Here is a 24,762-nt window from a genome sequence, read left to right as displayed (position 1 = left end):
TGCAGTATATGTCAAGTTTTGATAAAAGAAATATAGACTTTCCACCATTTCTCTGCTTTAAGTGTGAAACTGATTGTGGCATATAATTTAAGTATATATCTATAGTAACTTAAATTGTAAACTATTTGTTTCTGTTACATATGCTTTTATTTAATTATTGGTTTTATTATGAAAAGTTTAAAACGGAAGTGCAGGTTTAGGGGAGACAAACGCAACTTCCTGTTTATGAGTTGTTGGCGGGAACTCGTGTCAAGAATTTGCCAGAAGACGATGTTAATGTATTTACAGATCGGAACTATTGATCAACTTTTAAAACAACTATTATTTTAGCTTCGTGTTCGTGTAGTGAGTTGCAGATGTACAAAGCGGAGAAAAGCTTAGTGGATAAGAAGCGCCCTCCCCCGGTGAAGGTGCTGTCGGGTCAGCTGAGAGCGGCGGGCGGCAGGGGGCACACCATGGGGCACACCATGGGGCACACGGACAGCGGGGAAGGGGTGCACATCAGGGTGGGCCCGGGCCGCAGCCTCCTGGTCTCCCTGGTGTGGATGCAGGGGACGGTCCTGGAGGTGCAGCTGGAACGAAACACGGTGCTGCTGATGGATGAGACCGGGACGTTTACAGTGCAGGGGGTCAACAGCATCCCCAAAGGAAAGCCATGTTTGATACAAGGTGAATAATGTAGTAAAGGAAATTAAAGGCGCATTCTGTAACTTTTCTGGGTGGAATCCAGTGTGTCTTCATAGATGTTTGTCTCCATAGAGATGTTATTGCTTTATTGCTCCAAACTAAATCATGCATTCTTCCTGTGAGTCAGCTTGCCTCTCCACCGATCTGAACTGTAACCAGGCCTAGTGACTACCTGGTTGTCTCCATGAACATAAATAAACTCAATGCCATACTGTGGAACATTACTGGCAAAGCAGTTACTCTATAGAGACCGCACCAGAAAAGCATTAACACCAAACTTTTAAAACTACTATAAACTAACACTCTTTTTAACTTCTTCTCAACTCTTTTGCTTTAAATTAATTACTTACTTATAGCTTTTTACAAAGTTATGAGCCAACACTACTTAGTTTTGTCTAATATGTGTATTATAACTTCCATAAAAAGATTTTCCAATACAATTCTCAAAACCAAAGTACCACACAGCCTGAAGTTAATTGCTGTGAAGTGTATTGACAAAATGCCCTGCCTCCAATCAAATACCAATTTCCTAACATCTAATCTCCATCTATTAAACCTTGAATAGCTGATATTACTGCTGTGCCTCCACTGCCACCACACTCCACCAGCCTCATGCTCGGTGTCTTTACAGGCAAATATGTCATGGTGATGGGTGTGATCCAGGCGGCCTCCCCGGAGCCAGTCATCCGTGCCGTAAAAATGGCCGACCTCTCGGAGCAGGCAGCGCTTCACCGGCGGATGTGGAAGCTGGAGGTGGAGGACTTGCAGCGGGTGATGGCTTGAATTCAGAGCCGCTCGCAAACGCCGATGATGGGGTCCCGTCACAGCTAGGGGGCGAAGCAGTGCCAGCGTGATTGATGCAAAAACCTACCTCAATGGACCAAATGGCAGAGTGGAGATGTTAGTGTTGAAAGTGCTTGGGTATAGGGCGAGTCATTATGCTTGAAAAATGAAGACCACAGCACAAGATTGGATATATGGACTTGACACAGGCCATCAGTCAAACGTGTTAGTAGTTAACTTTTCTATATTAAACTGAATGTAGTGATGCATGAAAGACAAACTTTCAGAAACTAAATGAGAAAAAAATGAACAAAATAACACATATAATAGTGTACAGTCAATAAGTGTCCCAATCCTTCCGAGACTCGTGTGTGCGTGTGTTACAATAAAACAAGTATGGAAACATTTTAAGGGCAAAAATAGATATTCCCTAAGACAATACTTGCAATACTACTTCACATTAAATTCAAGACTTAAAACTGTGCCTAAAGGCAAAATTATGTGAGTAGGAATTTTATTTTCGAAATGTGTTTTACTGGCAGTCGTTTCCATCTAAATGTATAAATGATTAAGATTATTACAAGAAGTATTAATAAAATGATCACAAATGTTTTCATAAAATCCCCTGGTATAAATTGACAGAAGCACGTACCATTGCGCATAGGCCTGTCATGATAAATATTATATCCACTTATGATTCAGTATGATATGAACAATATATTTTGGGGCTCTGTATTTACTGTGTCATTTCTTCGCAGAAGTTGCAGATGTACTAATATATCAGCCTTCAAAATGTGTTACTGACATGATAACAAATCATGATGAGGCCTAATTGTGCATGCAGGTACATTCCGTTCTTTGATCACAGATTTGTACACAGGTAAGTGTCTTGCTCAAGAACACAGACCCCGCTCAAGCTATATGCCCTGTGAATGAATACTTTTTAATTGGTTGTCCCGTCCGTATAGTTACAAGAAGTTAAGTTAAATGAACACAACTGGTTCAAACCAATTTTTGAAAAAATGTTTTATTTTTTGTGCCCATCACAATGGTAACACTATTAGATAAAATGGAAAGTGAAAATGATGTATACTTATGGAATAAAATAATGTCAAATTAACTCATTTTTAATTACCCCTTACACATTTGTTCTCAAAGGTAAGGGTATAAAGTTAACATATAAACTTCAGAAATAAAATAATTATTTTGTCATCTGTTAAGTATTTGAACACAACTGTGATTGGTGTTAACATGCTTTTTTCACCACCGTTTGAGTGTCTATTTGTTGTTTTCATATGAACACACTTGTAGCTCAGATCAGAGAAAACCAAACAATTCATAGGACCGCTCCATGATGGCCCTTTAAAATCAGAAGCTTTTAGTGGCCCTCAAGAATAGCCTGATGTATTAACTTGAATCCAAGCATTTCAACTTTTTCCTTTTGACTTGAACATAAATGCAGTTAATTATTTAATGTCTCTTAGGAGAAAACTGTATTTTCCAAAATCATTGTCATTCGGTGCTATAAGATGATCTTTTTTAGCTTTGGCAAGTTTCATCAAAAGGAATTCCCTGCGCTCCCTCCACTCCCTCAGCTCCTGCTCCCCATGAGCCAGTTTACACAACTCGTCCTCTGTGCACGTGCCTTTGAGGAACCTGTGGACAAACAATTCAAACTGTTAGACAAAGGATTACTCAATATGCTACGATTGCACTATATAGTTTACATCTATTGTTTAGTAATAATGCATTAGTTATATGTAGTATCGTGCTTTCCCAGATGTTCAAAGTCACTTCACAGTTTCGTACATTATTCATTCACTCCACTCTCACTGATGGTAAGGTAGCAGCCAAGTGTCTTGCCTAAGGTCACAACATCAGTTCTTGCCACTGGCAACCCAATGTGGCACCTGGAATTCCCAGTGGTTGCCCATGTACTAATTGTTGCCTATTTACCGCAGGCTTAAAATTTTGGTTAAATGAACAAAGAATTTTGACATTCCAAAATGCAGTGATTTTTTTCAAAGAAGTTACTGTGCTGTCCATTGCAGACTTGTAGTTGATTATTCAGTATAATACATGCTCACCTTTCACAAACTCTAAAAGTGCCTGTGGGAAATCGATACTGCCAGCAGTTCTGATCATCCTCAGAGTTAAAGACTCGGTCCTTGTGTTTTTCTGAAGTGATGTGCTGCTGCCACTGTTTCTCACTGTTGCAGTTTTTACCACAAAGCCAGCAATGATTACCAGCCTGTAGGAACACATAATGGTCAGTAATGAATTGGTAGGTGGCAGAGAATTAGATCTCATTTGCCTGGTAATGTTTTAAACTCACAACTTCTTCTGCATAGTCTGTTGGCATATGGATCTGTTTGCCATTTTCCCGAACAGAGTTGTTAGAGGAGTCATCACCCCAGCCGGGTTTCTGTGACAGCAGCCACTGCTCATAAAGCTGCTCCATGTCTCCAACTACAACAACACACAGTATTTGTGACGATGTGAAAGACAAAACCTGCGTTTAAAAAACAAACAAAAAAAACAACTCACTGTTGTTTTCCTTCATATAGGTCCATAGATCTCTCTCTTCTACACTATGAGCAAAAGTGCAATTGCCAATGTATTGGCATTTCTTACCAGCAGTTACATGCATGCAAATCTGAAAACAACAATAGTTTAATTGCAGCCATTAAAAAATTACATACATAAAGGTCTTCAGACACACCTCAAATTGGGCAGGTATTGGCTTTTTGGTTGGAAGTGGACGAACAGTTGTCCACTTTTTCCTTTCATTGGAACTTACTAGAACCACCCTTCTATCTTTGGCCCACCTGAGAAGTAAAAGGTTATATGGCTATACTGTAAAATTACATTGATTTGTATTAACAGAAGGTTTTGTAACAAAATGACTGGAGGACTCACGGATGCCTGGCTTTAGCAGAACAATACTTTTTGTTTTTGTCAGCTTCACTTAACTGACCATTTCTCCAGCACTGGCCACAGACAAACATCATCTTTAGATTTGGAGGCCCAAACCTGGGCTGTGTGTTAGGAAGCTGCTAAGACATAAAAACATAAATAATATAAACAAATAATTCACAATTACAGTTGAACCAGTTTGATTAGGATGTTACTGTTACCTGTGCTCCCTGCAATGAGGCTGTCGCAGCCCAAAACTTTTTTGCTTCTTGGACAATACTTTCAGGAGTAAGACCTGCCACAAGTAAGAGAATGTTTTATTTAACTCACAGCCAAAGGTTATTCATATAGAAAATACATCTTATAATACATATTTTACATATTTCACAAACATCATGGCCTGCCTGTTCTTACCCAGTTCGTGCTGCATCATCCACACCTTGAGCTCGATGAGGCTGTGAGCGTAGAAGCACTCGTCCTCTCGGCTGCAGCCGTACCTCACCTCATGACGACACAGGTCCAGCTGACACAACGGAGTTAGGGGTCGGATCTTGGAATAACGAACCATGTTCTCCTTCAAAATGTGAACCAGGCACCTGCACACAGTCAGTCAACCATCAGCTTTCAACAGTTCATTGTTTGTTTAATGAATTCTCTGAAAATGTAACTGAAGTAACTTACTTGTTGGACTCAAAGTCATGTTTTGTCACCGGGTGAGAGCAAAGAGAAGGATTATCTTTATTGGTTTTGCTGATTATTCTTGGTTTGTGATCAAAACATACCTGTAAAGAAAAAAAATACTGAATACTGAATCAAATTTCATTTAAAAACAGGATGTATTATAAAATTACAGCAATATTCATTTTGCAATGCAACAATTAATGTGTGCTGCAATAATGGTAAATATTTTTAGGAATTTTAAGGAATTTATGAATATTTGCTCAAAATGAGTAAATGAAATTATTCTTAAATCAATATTCATAATACTGATTGCATGGTTATTTGTGCGCAGCAACAGTTAGTAGCAATAGTGTTTTATATTATAAAAGCTTGTTTGAAATGATAAAAGCCATACTTAAAAATACGTACTCCACAAAGGAACATAAAAATGCCGTGATGCTCCTGTAAGATTTTTGGGACCGTCAGCCTGACGTTGGAGTGGGGCCCGAAAGGATCAAAGAGCAGCTCCCTGGAGATAAAGCCTTTTCGCTCCAGAGTCCAAACATCAATTTCTTCCTGACAGTATGCAAATGTGCAATGGCCCGGGTACAAGCAATCCTGTCCAACCGCCACCTCTGCAACAACACAGATGACATTTAAAACGCTGGCTCTTCATTCACACCGTGGAAAAGCATGAAATGTGACTGGTGGATTTATCAAACAGGGACCAAAAGAGGCGCTTCACTAATAACAGAACAAAGTAGGAGCAGTGATGTTGGAGAAAGTACCTTTACAAATGTAATAGGGCCCGACATATTGGGTTTTTGTAGGTCTTGGTCGTATTAACTTCCACGTTTTATCTGTTGAATGCTTAAGTCTGCCAAGTAAAGCATCTTTTTTGCATTTATGTTCTTCCGTGTGAAGTGTGTAGTCCAATACACCAGAACCTGCACATATAAAAAGAACATCATGTTAAATACCATTGTGCACATTGTTAAATGAGGCTGCAGCAACCAATCAGATCAATTGTGACCAACTGATTTTTAAAATGATCTGTATGCCTTTTCATTATTGTTAGCTGCCATGTGATGGAAAAATGATCACAAACAATACTGCAATGAAATCAACATTCCACAAAGAATATACTGTATATATTGTGCAATTTTGGTTTTTAAAAGTTCTTTATCAAGAGTAGGGTGGCCATCATAAAGTGCCCATATTATGCCATTTTCTGATGTATGTTATAATGTTGCAATGTGTTTAACACACAAACCCTGCATATTTGGGCTGAATTCTTTTGTTAAACAAAATACACTCTGTTCCATCTTGTGATGTCATGTGGCAATATAGGAAGTGCTCCACTGTGTTTTTAAACTCCATACACCTTCAATAAAATAATTTGGATGATTTCTGCCCAGATTTCAGAATTGCCCATCCCTACTTAACTAAACGTAAAAGGTATCTGTTAACTAACATACCACTACATGACATCACAAGGTGGAAGAGAGCAATTTGAGCTTTGGAGATGGAGACAGACTAAGAATACAACTCTGTATGTTGTGAGGAGGACACTACATTATAACATGGCTTAAATATCACAAGAATCCAATTTGTGTACTATAGGACCTTTGAAAAGCTGTAAAAGTAAAATAAGTAAGGCAATGTGGCACATGGTGGGATGGATATGATAGAATTAAGACTAATGGGTATAAATTAGATTTTCAGTGATTATCCTTTAATCACATCATATTACAGTTCTCAAGACAGGACCCAAGTAGTGATGTTGTAAGCAATATTTGTGTATTCCAGTTTTCTATGTAAATATCACTAATACGCTTCACGTGGCACTTATTTGTATTATGTCCCAATTTTGCATATGTGGGCTGTGGAACAAGAAAGAGAGGGACAGGTGGCCACCCCAATCAAAAGTTTTTGAGTCAAGTCACTGTAATCTACTTAAAATAATATAACAATAATCTTGAAAGCACAATAGAAATCATTTATCACTAATGAACAACTAAAATTATCATTAGAAAATTAAGATGATTAAACTTGCCTGTTTTAACATAGCAAACTGAACATGCTTGTCTAAATTCATGAGTTTCTGCTAAAGGGTTCTTGGCCAAATCTACAGCAGCAGGGATCCCCTTCACCTCTGGCATTCCCAGTGGCATTCCCATGGGAGCATCATGATTATTCATCTGTGAAGAAAAACACCAGTGAGTCATCAAGGTCATGGTCAAGAGGATTTACATAGAACATTTAAAACAACCAATGTGCTTCAGTGCCTTTTTGATAATTACCTTTATGTATTTCGACCTCTGGAATTATTTGTTAGCATTTTCACTTCACTTAACACTTAAATGGGACTAAACTAGCACAAAATCAGGACTTAATTAAATAACACTAACCTCCCCCCCAAAAAACTCCACATACATTACAAATTAACAACCAATGCTAAAGAGCAATACATAAAAACATACTGGTCAAATAATAACACAGGATATAATACTCAAGAACCTCTTATCACATAATAATAAAAATTACATAGAAATTACCTGTGGAATAAATGGACGAGGGGCAAATTCTGAAATTGTAAGAAAAATAAAAAATATTAAATCAATCAACAACAAAATTTTATTTATTAATACATTATTATACCATGGTCACAGAGAATTGGAACGCATTACACAGGTAGATCATCAACAGTTACAGTAATAGGTCACCATAAATAAATAAATCACCACGGCAACCTATTAACTGCTGTTAAGAGGGACAAGCTTAAACTAAGACAGAAATAACTAATGCTTTGAACATCCACAGACAGATAAAAGGTTGTCAGATTAAAAAGTGACCCATTTTCAGTTGGTGGGACCATGATATAATATAAGCGGATTAGTTAAACTCTTAATTTGCCTCACCTGATTTAAAGTCTGATATGGAGAGGGTATCCAGTGAGTCCAACGAAGGGGCTAAGGTCTCAAAAGTGGGCAAAGTAGGCAAACCAAATATTGATGACTGATGATACAAGGGGGGCAGATTGACAGTGCATGTTTGAGTACTAGTGGGTAGAAAGGGGTTAATGTTAGATGGCATTAGGAATGGACTTGATATTGAATTACTTGATGAAATACTGGTTGGCAATGGAAGAGGCCCCTTTACTGACAGTATACCCTGAAAAACAAAGAAAATATCTGTAATCCCTCAGTTGTCCAGGTAGGATTCATTGCAAAAAGAAAATTTAATTCTGTCAACTGGACAAAAGTGAATATGTTTTACCACTCATCCAAGTAGCTTCTTCAGTTCTGACAGGGTTATATCTGTCTGAATAGAGAGGCTAACTACAGTGAAACTAACACACCCTACCCTTGTTCTTTACAAAAAGAAGTATATGTTATTAGTATAAGCCATTTAATTATCTTAAGGTGTGAACTCACCTTACTCATTTATATTTTTTTGCATAATTGTTTTTGCTTTGGGTGATCTAACTCCTATTGATACTTTGCAGCTCATGTCATCAACATTCCCTGGGGGTGTGACGCTAACTGTAGGTATGCACTTTCAGAGATTTTGTTATACTTTAATCTGAGCTTTATTTTAATGTAATTTGACTTAGTTTAGTTAGAATTACAACAGGTGAGTCGATCTGTGCAGTTAAACAAGTCCCCCTAAAATAACATTACAGTTACAAGCGAACTAATATTGACCAACAGTTTCAGTTGGTCACGTTCACCATTTTTTTGCTGAATATCAAACACCAAAATGAGACCATGAACGTTAATATTTGATCACAGGCTCCAGAAAATGTGTTGATTAAATCCATGATATTTTTTTATGATTTCTAAAAACTTATGAGGCACTGCTTGTTAATGTGTGCATTATGTCACCATGGTAATGAATGCTCTGTCATTCAGTACACCCCCAGCATAATGTCACTGCAAAATACCAATTACTATACTCTGACGAGCCTTACTGCATTAGTTTCACTGTAGTTAGCCCCTCCCTTCAAACAGATATTTATGCCATATTAGTTTTTATGAGAAATTATTGGATGAGTGCTGAAAACATTTGACTAGTTGAAAGAATTACATTTTCATTTACAATTCATGTAGATAATATATTTACAAAACACAATCTATTTCTGTACTCACCATGTCTGAATCAGGGCCTGCTTGGTCTAAAAGGTCATCCAAATCATCCCCAATAATGTCCGTGTCAAAATCAGAGCTTGATTCAAGTAATGAGCCACGTTTATTAGACCTACAACCATTCACAAAAGTGGGGAGGGGGGAGGAGGAGGGCACAGACACGGGCAGGTGCACAGAGTCGAAGCCCGGGGGCTTAGAGTCCGAGGGGGTCCCACATGAGACACTGGTGCTGGTGGGGCGCTCTTCCAACACTCCATCTATCAAGGGTGAGTGCAGTGGGACTTGGATTGAAGCTGGGACTGGAACCAAAACACTATCTGGATTTAACTGAGGCACTTCTGTCAAAGCGTATAGAGGTGTAGAGAAAGAAGACACATTAATCTACTGTGCTGACCAATTTAAAAGAATCAAAATACACTTTATGGCAGTTGTCAGTGAAAAATATTCAAAAAACTAGCAATGTATCATGATGCAACATAAAAAATTTATAATGATAAATTATGACTAAAAAAAGCATGCATAAAAGAAGGCCAGAGGAAAAAAATATGCAAACAGATGATGTGTTGCGGATGTGAGTCATTTAAAGTGGCAGGTTTTAGACTAAAATGTGATAGACTGGGACTTACCCATTTCTATATCTTCAACTGAAGACGAACCATTGCAAAACTGTAAGTACAAAATGTCAGTTTCAAATAACACAGGCAGTGGCATGTCACCAATTATTCAATAACGCACCTTTTCAGATGATGCATCTTGATAAGAAGATCCACGTAAAACATTCAAGGCAGGCTGCTCAAACAGATATTGCATTACAAACACAGACAGAAAACAAACAACTTTGCATGTTTTAGCTTTGCATGCTAAATTTAGCGTGCCATTAAATTGACACCTGTTCAACTGGTTTACAAAACAAAACTACTGAAAAACAGAGTAATTTCCTTGTAAGTAACGGCTACATATTTGATAAATCTAACATGCTCAATGTGCTAACCTTTGTCCTTACATAAGCCTTTCGAATTTTCAATCCTAAAATTTTGGCGAGGTCCTGAGTCAACTGAATGACACTGAGATCCTGTAAGAGGAAAAAAAAATCTTACTTCAGAGACATTAAAATCTAAATAAATGCAACCAAATCAATATTATGACAAAAGACCATTCCAAACACCTTACCAATTTGTTTTTAAACTTCCAAAACCATGATGCCCCATTAGACACATCCATGTGCAGTACTTCTCATACTGTTTACATTTATGCCTGATTACGTAAGAGAAAATACCAGAGCAAAACCAGCACCCTCTGTATACAACAGCGCCTGCAGGCAGACTCTGATGCTTTAATTTGCATCTATGTTTGTCACATTTATAAAAACAAGAGGTGAAGAGATTTTCTGCTCATGAATCAGTTCTGAAAAGCCCCCAGATCTGTGTCTTACCTGAGGCACCACAAGAGAACATTTGGCGACTGCCTCATAGGCCTCCTGGTGTCTGCCCAGCTCCTTTAAGCACTTGGCTTTCCTGAACAGTGCTTTGTAGTTACCCTCATTCAGTTGCAGAGCTTTTTCACAGTCGACAAGAGCAGCGTCATACAGTCCCTGTTTAAAAAAGACACAAAGTTAAAGATGCACTATGTAACTTTTGGGATGTGGGTCCGTCGACTTGCCTTGGAATGTTTCACAGTATGACATTAAAACAGCTCTCTCTACCTTATGTTTACTAAATTGCAGGTGCCTTCGTAGCTCAATAATACCTTGAAAAACAGGCACTCTGACTGGGAGAGTGGTTGCCACTCCACAGATCTAACCTGTAACTTGGTCTGGTTTGGTCTCCATAATGATGGATAACATTTCCATGGAGAAAAGCATTTGATGGACCCTCCACCAAAAAAGTTACACAATGCAACTTTCAACAATGATACACTTGAAAAGGCACTTATACTGCTGCAAGAAGCACACAGCTAAAAAGCTCCTTTGATCACTAAGTCACATTGTAACCTATGGCTCTGTACTGTGTTTACTTAAGAGTGCCGAGAACTTTGCAGGTAAAATTCCTACTTTTGAAACCAAAAGTAATTTAAAACAGGTATTACCACTTGTGATTACTTTAAATTTAGCGTGATAATATGCATGGCTTAAGAATAATTGGAAATGTTTTCTGGCATTCATTCAGACAGAATTAAACTTTATAGTCATTATATATGCTCCAGTACAGTGCAATGAGAGGGGACTAATTTAGACCCAATACACAAAGCCACTTAAAATGACTCGCTAGAAAGCTAGCAAGTAAAGAGCCATACCAATGCAATGCATTACTATAATTTTTAGTTTTGGTATCAGAACTAGATTCTCATTTCACTACTCATCAACACTAAAAAAAAGTCTCATTCGCAGGACAGAAATGAACCTGAATAGCTTTAGAATGATCTTGAGCTGTTTCAGAACGCATAAGAAACAAAGTATAAGAGGACATAGACTAGTATACACACATGGACCACTATGGAACCAACCTGGACGACTGAGGGATTACACAGATAAGGCCACAAGGGAATATAAAAGAAAGTACTATTATGTTATGTAGAAAATCAAATCTATTCTAAAGAAATTTGTGGATATAATAAAGTACTGAGTGTATTCTTTACTATCGAAATAGAGTTTGAAATCTCAGTATCATCACAAGACTACCACACTAATTGCTCAAAAGAATAGACCAAGATATTGTTTAAGAGCTAGATAAACACGTGAGGTTCAGAGAATGTGCCCTACGCAAACCAGATTCAAAGGAGAGTTTCCCTTTTTATTAGAGACTCAAACAGAAGCCAGACACACCCCATGACACAAATCCTCTGACTATGTATAAACCATTTTATGGACACACGAAGAGTTCAGGACTTTACAATGCACATTTACACAATAGTCCACATTGTTTTATCTGATACAACTTTAGAGTTTAGATGCAGATTGAGAATAAAATATTTGAAATATAACACCTATCTTATACATTGATATAGCTCTTAATAGGTGAACTAAGGGTATAGAGCTTAATGACGATGTTCAGAACTGTGCTAAAACGTACATATCTAGGTTTAAAAATATTGCACAGAAATTGAATGAACTGTAAAATTAAAAGGACCCATATTATGCCATTTTCTCATCTATGTCAAAACATACCTGGAGTTGTGTTTTGTTTCTTTCACTCATGTTTAAATCAAAAAGGTCATTTTGAAGAGATGTAGACAGACTAATAATAAAGGAATATTCAAACAAGTGTGAATAAAGCAAAACACAACTCCAAGTATGCTTTTGAAGGTAACAAGATCAAGAGTCAATTTACGTAATATAGGACCACAAAAGCACCAATTTTTACTCAGCAAGTTTTAGTTCTTTTTACTTTTAAATCAAGTTTTTGCAGTCTTTTTAATTTCCATAATTATTGTTATAATTATTATGCTAATTTAGCTTAACTCCAAACATCATTACGAAATTTGAATTTTGTCAATATCTCCCACTCCTAGACATAGCCTAACCAAAAATTAATGAACTTTAGTGTTTGGTGGTATGTAAAAAATAATAATAAATTCCCAACCTTCCTCACATTCTCAATTTGATATGGTTTCTTTTGTTTTTCTTTTGCTCAAGTAAACAAAGACAAGGCAGACTTCTAAAATTAACTTCAACTTCAACAAATAAATGCTTTCCCACTACTATGGAAAATTATCCAAATTATTCAGTCAAAGCGTGAACTCTGCTCCAGACCACATGATTTTACTGACGACTGTAGACTTTTTGATTAAAAAAGCCCTAGTATTTTATTAACAATTTGAAACAAGAGCTCTATTATTCATTTAATATTACGCTATTTTCTGATCTATGTTGTTACAACACTGTTTCCTCATCAAAAGCATATCTTGAATTTTTGTTTAACAGACAAACCTTGCATATTTGGGCTGAGATCTTTACTCAATACAGGAGGTGCTGTGTTCTTAAACTCCTTCACTACAATCATTATGATACAGACCTGGAATTGCCAATCTACTGAACTAAAGGTAAAAGGTAGCTGTTAACTTGAAAACTACTATTTCATGACATCACAAGGTGGAACAGAGCATTTTGAGCTTTGGAGATGTAGACAAACTAATACAGGATTACTCAAATATGTGTGAATGAAACAAAACACTAGGTATGTTTTTGATGAGGTAACAGTATTATAACATGGCTTGAATCTCATAAGGATACATTTTGTGTAATATAGAACCTTTAACATTTGATTTGCCCAGCCCAGGTGAACTTTCCTACTCACTGTAATATTAAGGTAAGCGGCAGCTCGGTTTGCGTAGAGCTTCTCGATGAGGCCAGTGCAGACACATATATCTTCAGAATCGGCATAATCAGCCACACTCAGTGCTTCGGTGTACATCTCTATAGCTTTGGCCCATTCTCCTTCTTTGTACACGTCATTTCCTTCTCCAAAAAGGTTCCACACAAGATCCTTGATAAAAATCTGGAAGGAAAGTTTATTTATTTATTTAGTGAATAAAAAAAATACAAAGACAGAAACACGCTATCAAGCAAAGAAATTACAATACAATACAAACTATTAAGCTTAAAGTGCCTATGACAGGTTAGACTACTCATTTAATTAAAACTCAGTTAAGCTCTTTATATTAAAGATTTTTGCAGAAACCTTCACACTCGTTTTCCCAGTTGTTTTAGGTTTTAGCATTTTATTTTCTCGTTGGAAATTATGAAATCACACCAAGTAATTCCATAACCGTTACCTAACAAAACTCCTTTAATGTACACATAAATTATCTGACAAAAACAAACATGAGAAAATGTTCTTTTGTGTAAATTGTGCCTAACTTTTGGACAGAATTCTCCCTAGTGTGATGTGATTGTTTTGGAACGCTACTTCCTGTAATTTTCAACGTATTACAGGATTACATTTATTTACATTACATTTACTGGAGGTAGATGAGTTCTAAAAAGGATTCCCTCCATCTATGTCATCAATACACAAAATGCAGAAGGAAGTTATGGAATTACCTCGGTGTATGTAATATCTGCTGCCCGTGTCCGTCCAGGAAGTGAAATTATGAACGTCACCAAAATATTCAAATTAGGGAAAACTAGGTACAACCTTTACAATCTTAAATATATTTATGTTAACAACTGTTTAGTGAATTTAATAAATGAAGTTTAACCTGTCATATGCACTTTTTTGCTGAGAAAGTGACACCTCCTTCATTTAATATTTTTTAAAGAGTCACAACACAAATCAGGTGAACCACAAAATTCAAATGAGCATTGCATTACCTCATACTGGTCTGAGCTACCAGGAAACGGCAAAGTTGATCTACAAGACAGAGGAGGAAATAATGATTATAAATATAGAAAAATACATACGATAGTTGATTCCATTTGACATGGATAAAAGATATTTGGTATACAGTCAGTATACTCAACAGTTGCTAGAGGAAAAACTGTTTAAAGCACAGCTCTGCAAATAACCTTGGCAAATGCTGCACTACACTGCTAAATATTTATAATGCAATTCCTTCTCAAGGTCACTGCAATAGTGTTAATAGGGGGTCAAACAATTACAATGAGCTCTCTCTAGCCATTTTCTGTTCCCCATTGATACACTATTAAAACCAATTTCGTGAGCAACTGGACAGTAAAACTTTAGGGGAAAAATTCAATTGTGATTTTCCTTATTGTGATTTGACTTGATTTACGTCTTTTCAAATCAAGATTTGAAAACATCAGTTCAGCTAGATTCAAACTGTGATCAACCAAACTCAATGTCTTGTATGCTTGGTGGCAATAAATCCATGTCAACTTAAGTATAAACCACAATCCAGGCATTCTTTATGAAATGATGAGTAATAGATCTTTTATGTACACTAGCAGCACAATGCATTATGTAGCAGCCTTTGTGATAAACTGTTCGGGAAGAATGCAGGATAAAGGCCTAACACTGAATCAGCTGTGGTATCCTGGCAACTGTGCAGATCAACAACAAAAAAACCATGATGTAAGTCAATCACATCATTGTTGCATCACGAATTTGGGCTGGCCTTCTTCAAACAAGAAATCCGGCTTTAAACAAATACATGTTTAAAACAGCACAGTTGTGGCAGTGTATCAAAGCCAGGGCACACTTTTCACTATTGCAAAAGTTAACAGTTCATTTTTGACCCGAGTCTACAGGTGTTGTGTCATTTTGCAAGACACTACACCAGATTAGCCTCTTGCATCTGAGTACCCATTGACACTGTATTGTTTGTCAGTGTATTTGCCAGTGTGCATACAAGATAGGGCTGTGTCAAAACTTGTATCAAAACTAGATACATATTTGATTTTTTTTTTTTTTTTTTAATCGATACAGAAACAACAACAACAACAAAAAAAATCACATGAATAGCAAAAGCTTGGATCATTTCTGAAATAGAGGGTCTTATAGGTCTTCTATGAGATCACATGGTAATAACACAATAACATTACAATGATTTGGTGTCAAAAAGCATATTCAATAGTCTAAAAAAGAGTGTTTTTATTTATTTATTTTTTAACCATCATTACAGTATCGATCGCAATATTTTACATCGCTATGCACCAGTACTTTGGAAACTGTGTTGTTTATAAAATGTGCTATACAAATAAAGTTGGATTGAATTGGAAATTGATACTGGGTACCTGTGGGCCTATGGGTTCAGTTGGTGTGCTCAAATGCATGTTCATTCGCTTAGACTGACCAGACAAAATAAACAAATAGGGTCAACATGTGTTTGTGTTACTTACTCAATAAACTGAAGGCCTTTCTGAATCTCCTGCCAGCGGCTCCTTCTGTCCTGACATGCTCCGGACATGTTTACGTGCTTTAATGTTAAACTCCAGTCAATACCTGTAATTATGATAATACTTTAAATTAACATCACGGATTTACATATAAGGTCAATACTGGCGCACATCACATCATACACCAAAAAGGTCTTCTTAATGTAACCATAAAAGTCTTCCCCCCTAGAGTATACAGTATATTGTAGTATTCAACTGGAAAAATATGAAAAACAATACCACAAAGTTTGGAGGAAATTCTAAGTATAGCTCCACAATTTGCAATGTACTATGGATGACTTCTGCTTTCTTTTGGACAATAGAAAAGCAAAAGGTGATTCAAAATTAAACAGCATGTATTTGTAAGTCAAAAAAAATAATATGGTTATTAGATATCTATAACAAGTCTACGATGCCCGTATTCAACCAGTTCTTTACAGTTCTACAATACGTATTTTAGCACGTCCCTTCCCGGAAACGATGTGATCTTTTACAGCAAGTCAATAAGTCAATGTTAATATCATATAAAGACGGAAAGATAGACACATTTAATATTGGCAGACACATAATACAGCCCCTACAGCTCATATGGAAAGCTTATTTTAGGCGGTAGCACTGATGTCACATGAAACAAGATGACACCACTCTAAAAAGCTTGTCTTACGTCCGTATTGACACTTACGTACATGGACGTGCTTTCCATACTTAGTAAACTTGAGACTCTACATTATAATTCACAAAAATCCTGAATATTTGCCTTGTAATTTGAGAAAATTAGAATATATGGCATGTCCGATAATGGGAGCGGGACATTTAGCACACGTGTGTTAACCGCGGACCACCGAGAGAGCTAGCCGATGGCGCTACATCTCACTTTGCGCAATATAGCGGCGGTAAATTTACACAAGTGTATGAAAATGAATGATAAATATATGTATTGATCCGGGGACAACACGCGGACACGTTCTTGTTCATGTCGTGACGCAAATAAGTTTCTAGGAAGTGGAGTGAGCTCAACAAAGCGGAGGTATGTACAACTTGAAGTAGTTCCCCAACGCAAACAATAGCGCATAGAGATGTATGGACCCTGGCACTGTACACCCATCTCACCCGGGACAACAGCGCCCCTGATCGTACTCACATGAATGGATCTTGCCCCCAAACAAACCGCGTCTCGGTTTAATAAAAGCAGGGGAATAGTTTGTTTCGTTTAAGCTAAAATAAGTTGCTAAATGAAGGCCGCCCTTTGTGTCTTCTTCTGTTTCTATTTACCGGGAGATGGCGTATGGCTGACTGCCGCACTCTGCCCTCTGCTGACTGTGGGTGGACACGGCAACTCCAGCACGGTCAAAAAGTATGTTTTATTTTAAGAAAAAATATGTACTAAGCGTAACATCATACTATTTTTAAAATAAATGTATAATATAATAATTATGTAGGGTTTTGAAAGCTATTTTACTGGATACAAATGATGCCTAAAGGCGTCCAGTATTATTTATTTAATTGTTTTACATTACACTCATGTTTTATTAATTATTTTGGTAATCTTATGAAGGCGCATTACCAGCAGATTTACTAAGTTGGTGGTGACAAATTTGTAGTGTAATGCCGAAAGAATGCCACTAAGAGGCGCCAACGGACTATGTATAATAGCAATCACTTTTGCTCTAGAGACAATTGTATTTTATGTTTCAGTTGCTATTGTGCAAAAGGAAAAAAAAAGAAGAAAAAAAAACAGATCTGTACTGCGGTTCTTTGGAGCTCCCAAATGTTTATTTTAATGACAACACAATGTGACGTTTCAGGGTCAAGTCCTTCTTCAGAGTGTTGCTATTGTGGTCAACATTAATTAAGCAAGAGAAAGTTGAGAGTGTCCATAACAAAACAAAACATAACATTCAGAACATTGTTAAAACCTGCTCGAAAATCACAGGGGTGAAACTGAGGGACCTGCACTCTTTGTGGGAGGAGCAAATGCTGAGCAAAGCCAAGTGTATCCTGGCTCAGCCCCTCCATCCTCTGGCTCCTGATTTTATCCTGATGCCTTCAGGGCGTCGGTTTTATGCTCCGATACGAAAGATTAACTGGTTCTCTAATTCTTTTGTGCCCTGTGCTATAAAGTTGTTAAATGTAAAGGGTACAGTTTTCTGAATGTTTTGAACTGTAATTTGGAGTTTATTATTGAGTTCCACTGGTGGATTCTAACGGACTGATACACTTCGTGTTTGTTGTGTTTGTGTGTGTGAGAAGTGAGAACTGCTCTGAGATGCTGCTAATGAATAGCCTTATGGGATCAATAAAGTTTTCTGAACCTGAATCTGAATAACACAAATAATAAGATGACTGTCTGCTTTTTGGCCAGTCAACCACATTTTCTCTGTGAACTGTTTTCTTTAATTTTATAGGAAGACTTGGCAAAACAATGTCTATTATTCTTAGACCATTTGAATAACAGTAATCTCTAGGGATTAATAAAGTGTTGTCTATACATTGCTTGTCAACCAGATAGGCCTACAATTGCGCATGCTTTACATAAATTGTACTCGCATATAAGTATTTGGGTCTGTCCCCGCTAGAGGGCGCTTCCGTTTACAAACACTGGATTGGGCAGTAGCCATCAGTGATGTCTTAGGAGCTTATTGAGAGAGCATCTAAAAAAAGCTCTCCTTGCTTTGCTCCTCTCACATCGTGTTTAACTTTCTTGGAGAGAGGTTTGATTCAGGTGCACAGCTTGTTGCATGCCATGACTTCACTTAATGGGATATTGTTGTTATTATTTGGTAAGTAACTTAATTTGATTTTGTGGATACTTTTATTATTATAGCTCATGCTTTTTAGTCGTGAAGCAAGCTTAAATTAATAAAATACAGCATTAGAAGTCAACACTAAAATACTGTATACAGTTGTTTTCCTTCTTTTTGGTTTAATTCCCATAGCAGCAGGAGACACAGGGGACTTGGCTGTGTTTGCCTTATCTTGAGCAAACATTTCTTAACACGAATTTAAAAATTGGAAACCGGAACCTAGACCTTTTTCCATGTGTGTTCTTAAGGTGTGGACAGCCGTAAAGCAAAAGTACTTTGTCACTACACAATATTAAGTGTTTTTTTTTTTTTTTTTACTTTAATACACATTTAATTGAAGGGACTATGGCTTCATTTCGTCTAAGACTCAAATACTTAAATCTGGTTTGATAACATTTAAATTCCTTCAGCATTTTTGTTACTGTCAAAATCAGAGCCTACCTTTAATTTTAAACAAAATGGACACAATATACATCGATTTAATGCTTAAGACCTACCTTAACCCAGGAACATTTTGTTCAGTAGTAACTAGTTCTTCCACTGCTGATACTGCTATAGTGTATGAATGTATGGTATGCTTATGTTTTTTTATCAGCTATCTACAAAGAAAACGAAAGCCCTACCAGAACCAACAAGAACAGACTGTTAAACATTCATTGGCAAGGCGAAGTACAGGTCATTTATCTTGACCTTAAAAAGAAGAAAATTAATACTTTGCAGGAGACATCAGTGCATAACCAAATTTGAACTAAACCTTAGATTAAATCAGGTCTAATCTAGGACTATAGCAGGTACAAAAACAGCGTCTTGAAGTTCCCAGTTAGATATTATGATGTTGTTGCTTTACAGTGTCAGTGGGCTCCATGACGACACAGAGGTCTCACAGGAGTAAGCGTGGTTTGCTGGAGCTGGCCGGGGCCATCAAATGCAGCACTGGGAGGTCAGCCTTGTCCTACATGATGTACGGCTGCTACTGTGGCCTAGGAGGGAACGGCTGGCCTAGGGATGAAGCAGACTGGTAATGCACTGATTACTTGTGCCATTATTACAAAACACAGTGGTTTTACACAAACTCTCACGTCAGCACAGTTTATAGGAATGGAACAAGTCAAAATACCCATTAGATAAATCATGAGACTGAGTCAAGATGAGATTTTGTCATGATATAACATGAATACATTGTGTGGTTTAGTTCACAATTTTGTATTTATTTCATTTTATTTTATACTTTTGGTTTAATTGTTGCACTGTTGCTGCTTCTTCAAAAGGTGTCCTTTCCAAAGTTAACTCTTTTTATTGTCTAAGCTAAATGTAAATATGCACTATTTTTTTCTCATGTGTGCACAGTCTTGAGGCACTTTTATCTTGCAAGCATGATTTTGTAGCATGAAATATTGTACTAGAGTTGGTATTTTGCAAATTCAATAGCATTATATGTCAAAAAGTATATGACAATTGTTCAGAGCCTAGATCATAATTTGGATTTTATCACGATTTGCACTGTTGTGTCTTTATATCCCATTAAAAAGGGTAACTACAGCCACCGTCTTCGTTGAAGAATTCACACTTCATTGTAATTGGTTAGATCCACCTGTCACTCACTATGACATGGCATGAAGAGAACGACATTTGAACACCTTAGCATTGGTACTGTCCTTTTTTCATCTTAACTACATAGGCTATATGGATAACACTAATCCAACCCTGATTTCTATAAAATATCCTGGTTGCAAGTGAGAGGTAATGTGAAATTAGGCTAAAACGATAGCTGCTACCGTTCAGAACTTCATGCATCTTACGATTTGGGAATGTAAATGATCAGAACCAGTCTGGAGAAGATGTATGGGCTAAAACACAGAAAACACTTTCTGAATTACTGCCTAATGATGTCACAGAGTGAGACCAAACACTTTTGAAGAGTAAAAGAACACCTGCATACACTGCAGTAACAACTTATTTATAACTGTACAGAGTTTGACCACTTCATCCTCTCTCTAGCCACAAATAACATGCCAGAATCATTAAACTGTATTTTAGGGGGAGTCACACCCCGTAAATGCAATAAAAACATTGAACTGGCATTTGAAGACCCACCTTTATAGTCTAGTAAAGCATGTACTTTCACTATTTTGTAAATGAGCTTTGAATAACGACTATTTTATGGAAACCAAGAACAAAATGATATGTTTAAACTTTAACTAATTCAAATTTAGAAATGTATTTGCATAGCATCTTTGACATTCTGGGGATAAGTAGGATGTTAGCAATAGCAGTTTGTAGTATTAGTAGTAGCAGAAGGACTAGTTCGAGTCCTAATCCTGGTCAAACCTACTTTACTGAAAACTTACAATATTTTTGCATGAATACTTGCTTGAATAGCTCTGCTCTTTACCATGTGGATGTCCGAATGGTATATCATAGTGTTTTGGTGGGAATCACGTCTCACCACTGTAGCGGATGTAAACAGGCAGTTGGCACTTCTAGGATCCACCTATCCATTATGAAGTAAACCGTGTAATTTTACTCTCTCATAGTAAGTCCTTCGATCTACACCATTTCCCCCTCCCTTTAAGTCTTGTTTACACACTTTCTTTGGGTCGTAAAAAGTCCTGCAGCAGTCTAAAATCAACCTTCAGTGGGATATTTTAAAACATCCTATGATTCTCTACTAATTACCATCTCTTTCTTTTCCTCTCTCGCCCACAAAACAGACACCAAAGCCTTCCAAAACCAAGTGCTAACCATGTGTTATGAAAACTGCTGCTCGGAGACTCCAACTCCTTTAAAATAGCTGTGGTGTGATTTTGAGCAACCCAATGTGACTATCCTCCTCCTTGACCCCGTCTGGAAAAAGGGTCACGCTGCCACTGTGAAATAATAGGATTCTTGTGTGTTCCCCATATGTCTGAATTTAGGTGTTGCCACAAACATGATTGCTGTTATGGAGAGGCTGAAGCATACGGCTGCGGTACCAAAACAAGGGGCTATCACTGGAGCTGTGAGGACAGGAAAGCTGAATGTGGTAAATTATCTGCCATTTACTTTATCTTTACTCAGTTTTTTTTTTTTTTTTTTCTGTAACATTAACTTTTTTATACTTAAGTCTTGAAACATATCCAAATTCTAGTAGAGACAGAGAGGGCAGATAGACTTGTTATCACATCAGCTGTCAGAATGAAATCTCGAGTACAGGCTAATATTTTCTTTGGGTCGATCTGTTAAAAAATACACTGCAAAAACTAAAATCTATCTAAATTAAGATTATTTGAATCAAGAAAGTTTTATCATGATTTGAGTAAATTTCACTTGACAAGTAAAATGGTCTATTAATGGAATAACATTTTTAGTACTTTTGTACTCAATTCCATTATTTCATCAGCAGATAATTTTACTTGTCAAGTTTAATTTACTGAAATAAAGTAAAATGTTCTTAATTTAAGTTATTTTAACTTATGGTAACTAGATATTGCTTTTTGCAATGTACACACAAAGCTTTACTTAAGAATTTAGTGCAAAGAGATAATTGTTTAAAACATGACAACACAGCTTTCTTAAAAAAAGGAGCTGTGGGTGAGTTTGTAGTCAATTTAAATTGCATAATTTGGGGAAAAAAATCAAAGTTGGTTTCTCTGTATTCTAAACAATCATTATCTGTACTGGCCATGAAAAAAACATATCAGTCGATCTCAAATTTCTACCAATTACAGGTTATTAAAGTAACTATGTCACTGTCCTATTCAGGAATTCACCACCTCCATGAAGATGTTTTTTGCTTGGCTTGGAAAGTTCCACATTATGGCATTACACATCCATCATTCATTTATTAAATCACAGGTGTTTTTAATGTGAAAATTTGCTTGAAAAACATACATACATCCTCACCACAGATCTGGAAATGTTTTTTTAGTGTTGGAAAGTAACATATTTATCAAGCTTTCTAACTACACCAAGATATTTCTGCAGAAACCCCAGAAGGATGAATGAATGTAATGTACACATTAAGTATGTACACTGTAAACAGCTGCCCATGGGAGGTTCTTGGGAAAGTTAACACAAGTCCACTGACCTCTGTGCATTCATCCAATCACACATCAAGGGTGTGTCACTAATGATTACAGCAACATATCTATACCATGTGAATCATTTTCTGTTGCAAACTTTACTTTATTAGAAAACGTTTTCAGATTCTTGACAAGGGATGTTACAATATCAAATTTTAGTGTTACAATTACTGGGAGAAAAAAACAATGTGATACCATGACCAAAACAACTATGAAATCAACATTTTATTCAACATATATTTGCTTCTGAAATGGTTGCAACTCTTATTTTTTGCCCTTACCATTATATTGTGACCTGCAAAATCACAGCTACTGATTAAAATTTTGCCAAATAATCCTGAAACCTCCTAACCTTGACATTCTGGCATTGAATAACAAAAAATGCAGTTGCCTGTGTTCATTTTTTCCTTGTCTTTTTTGCAGAGGACCCAAAGGACAAATGTGAAAAGATTCTGTGCAAATGCGACAGAGAGGTTGCAAAATGTTTAGGAAAAGCTCCGTTCATCAAGAAATATGCCATGTGGCCAGACTTTATGTGTGGACAAAAACAGCCTATGTGTAGTATTTACTGATGCAAAAAACCCAGCTACCTGAATACCATCTGTGCCTTTGTACAATGTACAGCAATAAATTCATGTCTTTTTTAATGATATGTTGTATTATCATTATATAACACTTATTCCTTATTTTTCAAAATGAAATTGTATTTAAGTTGTAGTGTTTAGTATGTAAGTTGTATTTTTTCATTGCTAATATTTACTTATAAAAGTTATTCTATGGGTTTCTTTCTTATATTATCAATAAAACAAAACGAAATTTGACTGTCTGAAGTATAATATATGGCTGCCAAAATCGAAAACCTGCAGTACTGCCTATGACCACAAGGGGTCACACTCTGGCACCAGACTGAAACAATGGAAAGAGCTGGAGGGGCAAGTGTGTAGATATTAATGTGGTTTTAAGCAAAAGGAAGCAAACCTATAATAGTCTACACTCTACAATGATAAGACAAGATTGTATTACATGGCAAAGAAGGGACATAATAATCGTTACACAGAGCACTACCTGTACATCTGACATTCAAAACCTGTTCTGAAAGGGAGCAGTAGGACCACTCTAAAATGCTACCTGCACAGATCACTACTCGCAATAACAAGCCAAATCTGCTGGTGAACAAAACAAACATAAAAAAGAATAGCAACATTAAGTCAAGTTACACATCAGATCTGTGGACAGGCAAGCCCACTCAGAAAGAACACTAGTTTTTAGGTCAGTAAAAACACATATTATCGAGCAAATGCAAAATGGATATGTATATGTATACCTACATTTCAGAGATAACAACATCTCAGTGGAGACAGCTGGTTCACTTGATTTAAGATATCGCTCACTGCAATGTTGTCTTCATATGAGTCACCAGACAACAACAAACGCAAGGCCATGGTGTCTGGAGAGAAAAAAATTAAATTAAGTTGATTGTTGATAACTCTGAAAAGCATAAACTAATATCTGAAATTTTGAGAGCTGACTTACTCCATTTGTGATTATGAAGCTGGTGGCAAGAAAAAATACAGAAATTTTGTGCTCAAATAGTTACGTGACTAAAAATGTACTCATTTACAGGTGCAAACCAAAATTCTACCTAATTTAAAATATACAGTATACGTGAAAAATTCTACTGAAAGTACTGACTGAAAGTGCTAATTGCAGTTTAGTACAGTTTAAAGCTGTTTTGAAGCACAGTTTGCATATTAGATGATTTTACCCAAACAAAGAAGTTAGTAATAGTAGTACAAAAAATCAACTCAATTACAGTAACATGAGTATTTAATCAGTCACTTCCCCCCTGGATATTATATACCTTTTGGAAC

The 24,762-nt window shown here is 36.7% G+C and overlaps 3 protein-coding genes across 8 annotated transcripts; 2 read left to right on the top strand and 1 right to left on the bottom strand.

The window, feature by feature from the left end:
* The first annotated feature begins 233 nt into the window (after positions 1-233).
* rmi2 (RecQ mediated genome instability 2) lies at positions 234-2,494 on the top strand. The gene is made up of 2 exons (XM_020934328.2): positions 234-669; positions 1,319-2,494. The coding sequence occupies exons 1-2, from the start codon at positions 357-359 to the stop codon at positions 1,468-1,470; spliced, it is 465 nt and encodes a 154-aa protein (XP_020789987.2). The 5' UTR covers positions 234-356; the 3' UTR covers positions 1,471-2,494.
* Positions 2,482-17,303, bottom strand: zc3h7a (zinc finger CCCH-type containing 7A). Of its 4 annotated transcripts, none has more exons than XM_020932078.2 (23): positions 17,168-17,303; positions 15,991-16,093; positions 14,503-14,542; positions 13,487-13,687; positions 10,627-10,785; positions 10,186-10,266; positions 9,930-9,983; positions 9,821-9,860; positions 9,198-9,532; positions 7,968-8,220; positions 7,605-7,633; positions 7,103-7,247; positions 5,835-5,993; positions 5,476-5,681; positions 5,068-5,168; positions 4,801-4,982; positions 4,608-4,681; positions 4,390-4,526; positions 4,193-4,298; positions 4,018-4,126; positions 3,806-3,939; positions 3,558-3,721; positions 2,482-3,126 (listed from the first exon to the last, which is right to left on the bottom strand). In XM_020932078.2, exons 2-23 carry the CDS (start codon positions 16,056-16,058, stop codon positions 2,937-2,939), a joined length of 2,967 nt encoding a protein of 988 aa, XP_020787737.1. In that variant the 5' UTR covers positions 16,059-16,093; positions 17,168-17,303; the 3' UTR covers positions 2,482-2,936. The 4 variants fall into 4 exon arrangements, with proteins under 4 accessions (XP_020787737.1, XP_020787744.1, XP_055008628.1 ...); XM_020932085.2 differs by having other exon boundaries at positions 4,390-4,523; XM_055152653.1 differs by having other exon boundaries at positions 9,198-9,529.
* On the top strand, positions 16,624-23,597 carry pla2g10 (phospholipase A2 group X). 3 transcript variants are annotated; one of them, XM_055152655.1, is made up of 5 exons: positions 16,624-17,053; positions 17,305-17,380; positions 19,680-19,848; positions 21,746-21,852; positions 23,315-23,597. In XM_055152655.1, coding segments are annotated over exons 2-5 (426 nt in total). In that variant the 5' UTR covers positions 16,624-17,053; positions 17,305-17,379; the 3' UTR covers positions 23,464-23,597. The 3 variants fall into 3 exon arrangements, with proteins under 3 accessions (XP_055008630.1, XP_055008631.1, XP_020791004.1); XM_055152656.1 differs by lacking the exon at positions 17,305-17,380; XM_020935345.2 differs by lacking the exons at positions 16,624-17,053; positions 17,305-17,380 and adding an exon at positions 18,666-18,806.
* Positions 23,598-24,762: the final 1,165 nt, after the last annotated feature.

The sequence above is a fragment of the Boleophthalmus pectinirostris genome, unplaced genomic scaffold (assembly GCF_026225935.1).
Source record: "Boleophthalmus pectinirostris isolate CB_2022bp ecotype Guang Dong unplaced genomic scaffold, ASM2622593v1 HiC_scaffold_17, whole genome shotgun sequence".
NCBI classification, from domain to species: domain Eukaryota; kingdom Metazoa; phylum Chordata; class Actinopteri; order Gobiiformes; family Gobiidae; genus Boleophthalmus; species Boleophthalmus pectinirostris.
Note: the sequence above shows the minus strand (reverse complement) of the source record. Positions and strands in the feature narration are given on the sequence as shown.

Coding starts and splice junctions, on each gene's coding strand:
- pla2g10 (XM_020935345.2), top strand. CDS start 18,770: ATGACTTCACTTAATGGGATATTGTTGTTATTATTTG. Junction 18,807..19,679: donor GATATTGTTGTTATTATTTG/GTAAGTAACTTA, acceptor GTTGCTTTACAG/TGTCAGTGGGCTCCATGACG. Junction 21,853..23,314: donor GGACAGGAAAGCTGAATGTG/GTAAATTATCTG, acceptor TCTTTTTTGCAG/AGGACCCAAAGGACAAATGT.
- rmi2 (XM_020934328.2), top strand. CDS start 357: ATGTACAAAGCGGAGAAAAGCTTAGTGGATAAGAAGCGCCCTCCCCCG. Junction 670..1,318: donor AAAGCCATGTTTGATACAAG/GTGAATAATGTA, acceptor GTGTCTTTACAG/GCAAATATGTCATGGTGATG.
- zc3h7a (XM_020932078.2), bottom strand. CDS start 16,058: ATGTCCGGAGCATGTCAGGACAGAAGGAGCCGCTGGCAGGAGATTCAG. Junction 10,786..13,486: donor CCGCTTACCTTAATATTACA/GTGAGTAGGAAA, acceptor TTTTTTAAACAG/GGACTGTATGACGCTGCTCT. Junction 4,527..4,607: donor CCTCATTGCAGGGAGCACAG/GTAACAGTAACA, acceptor TTTATGTCTTAG/CAGCTTCCTAACACACAGCC.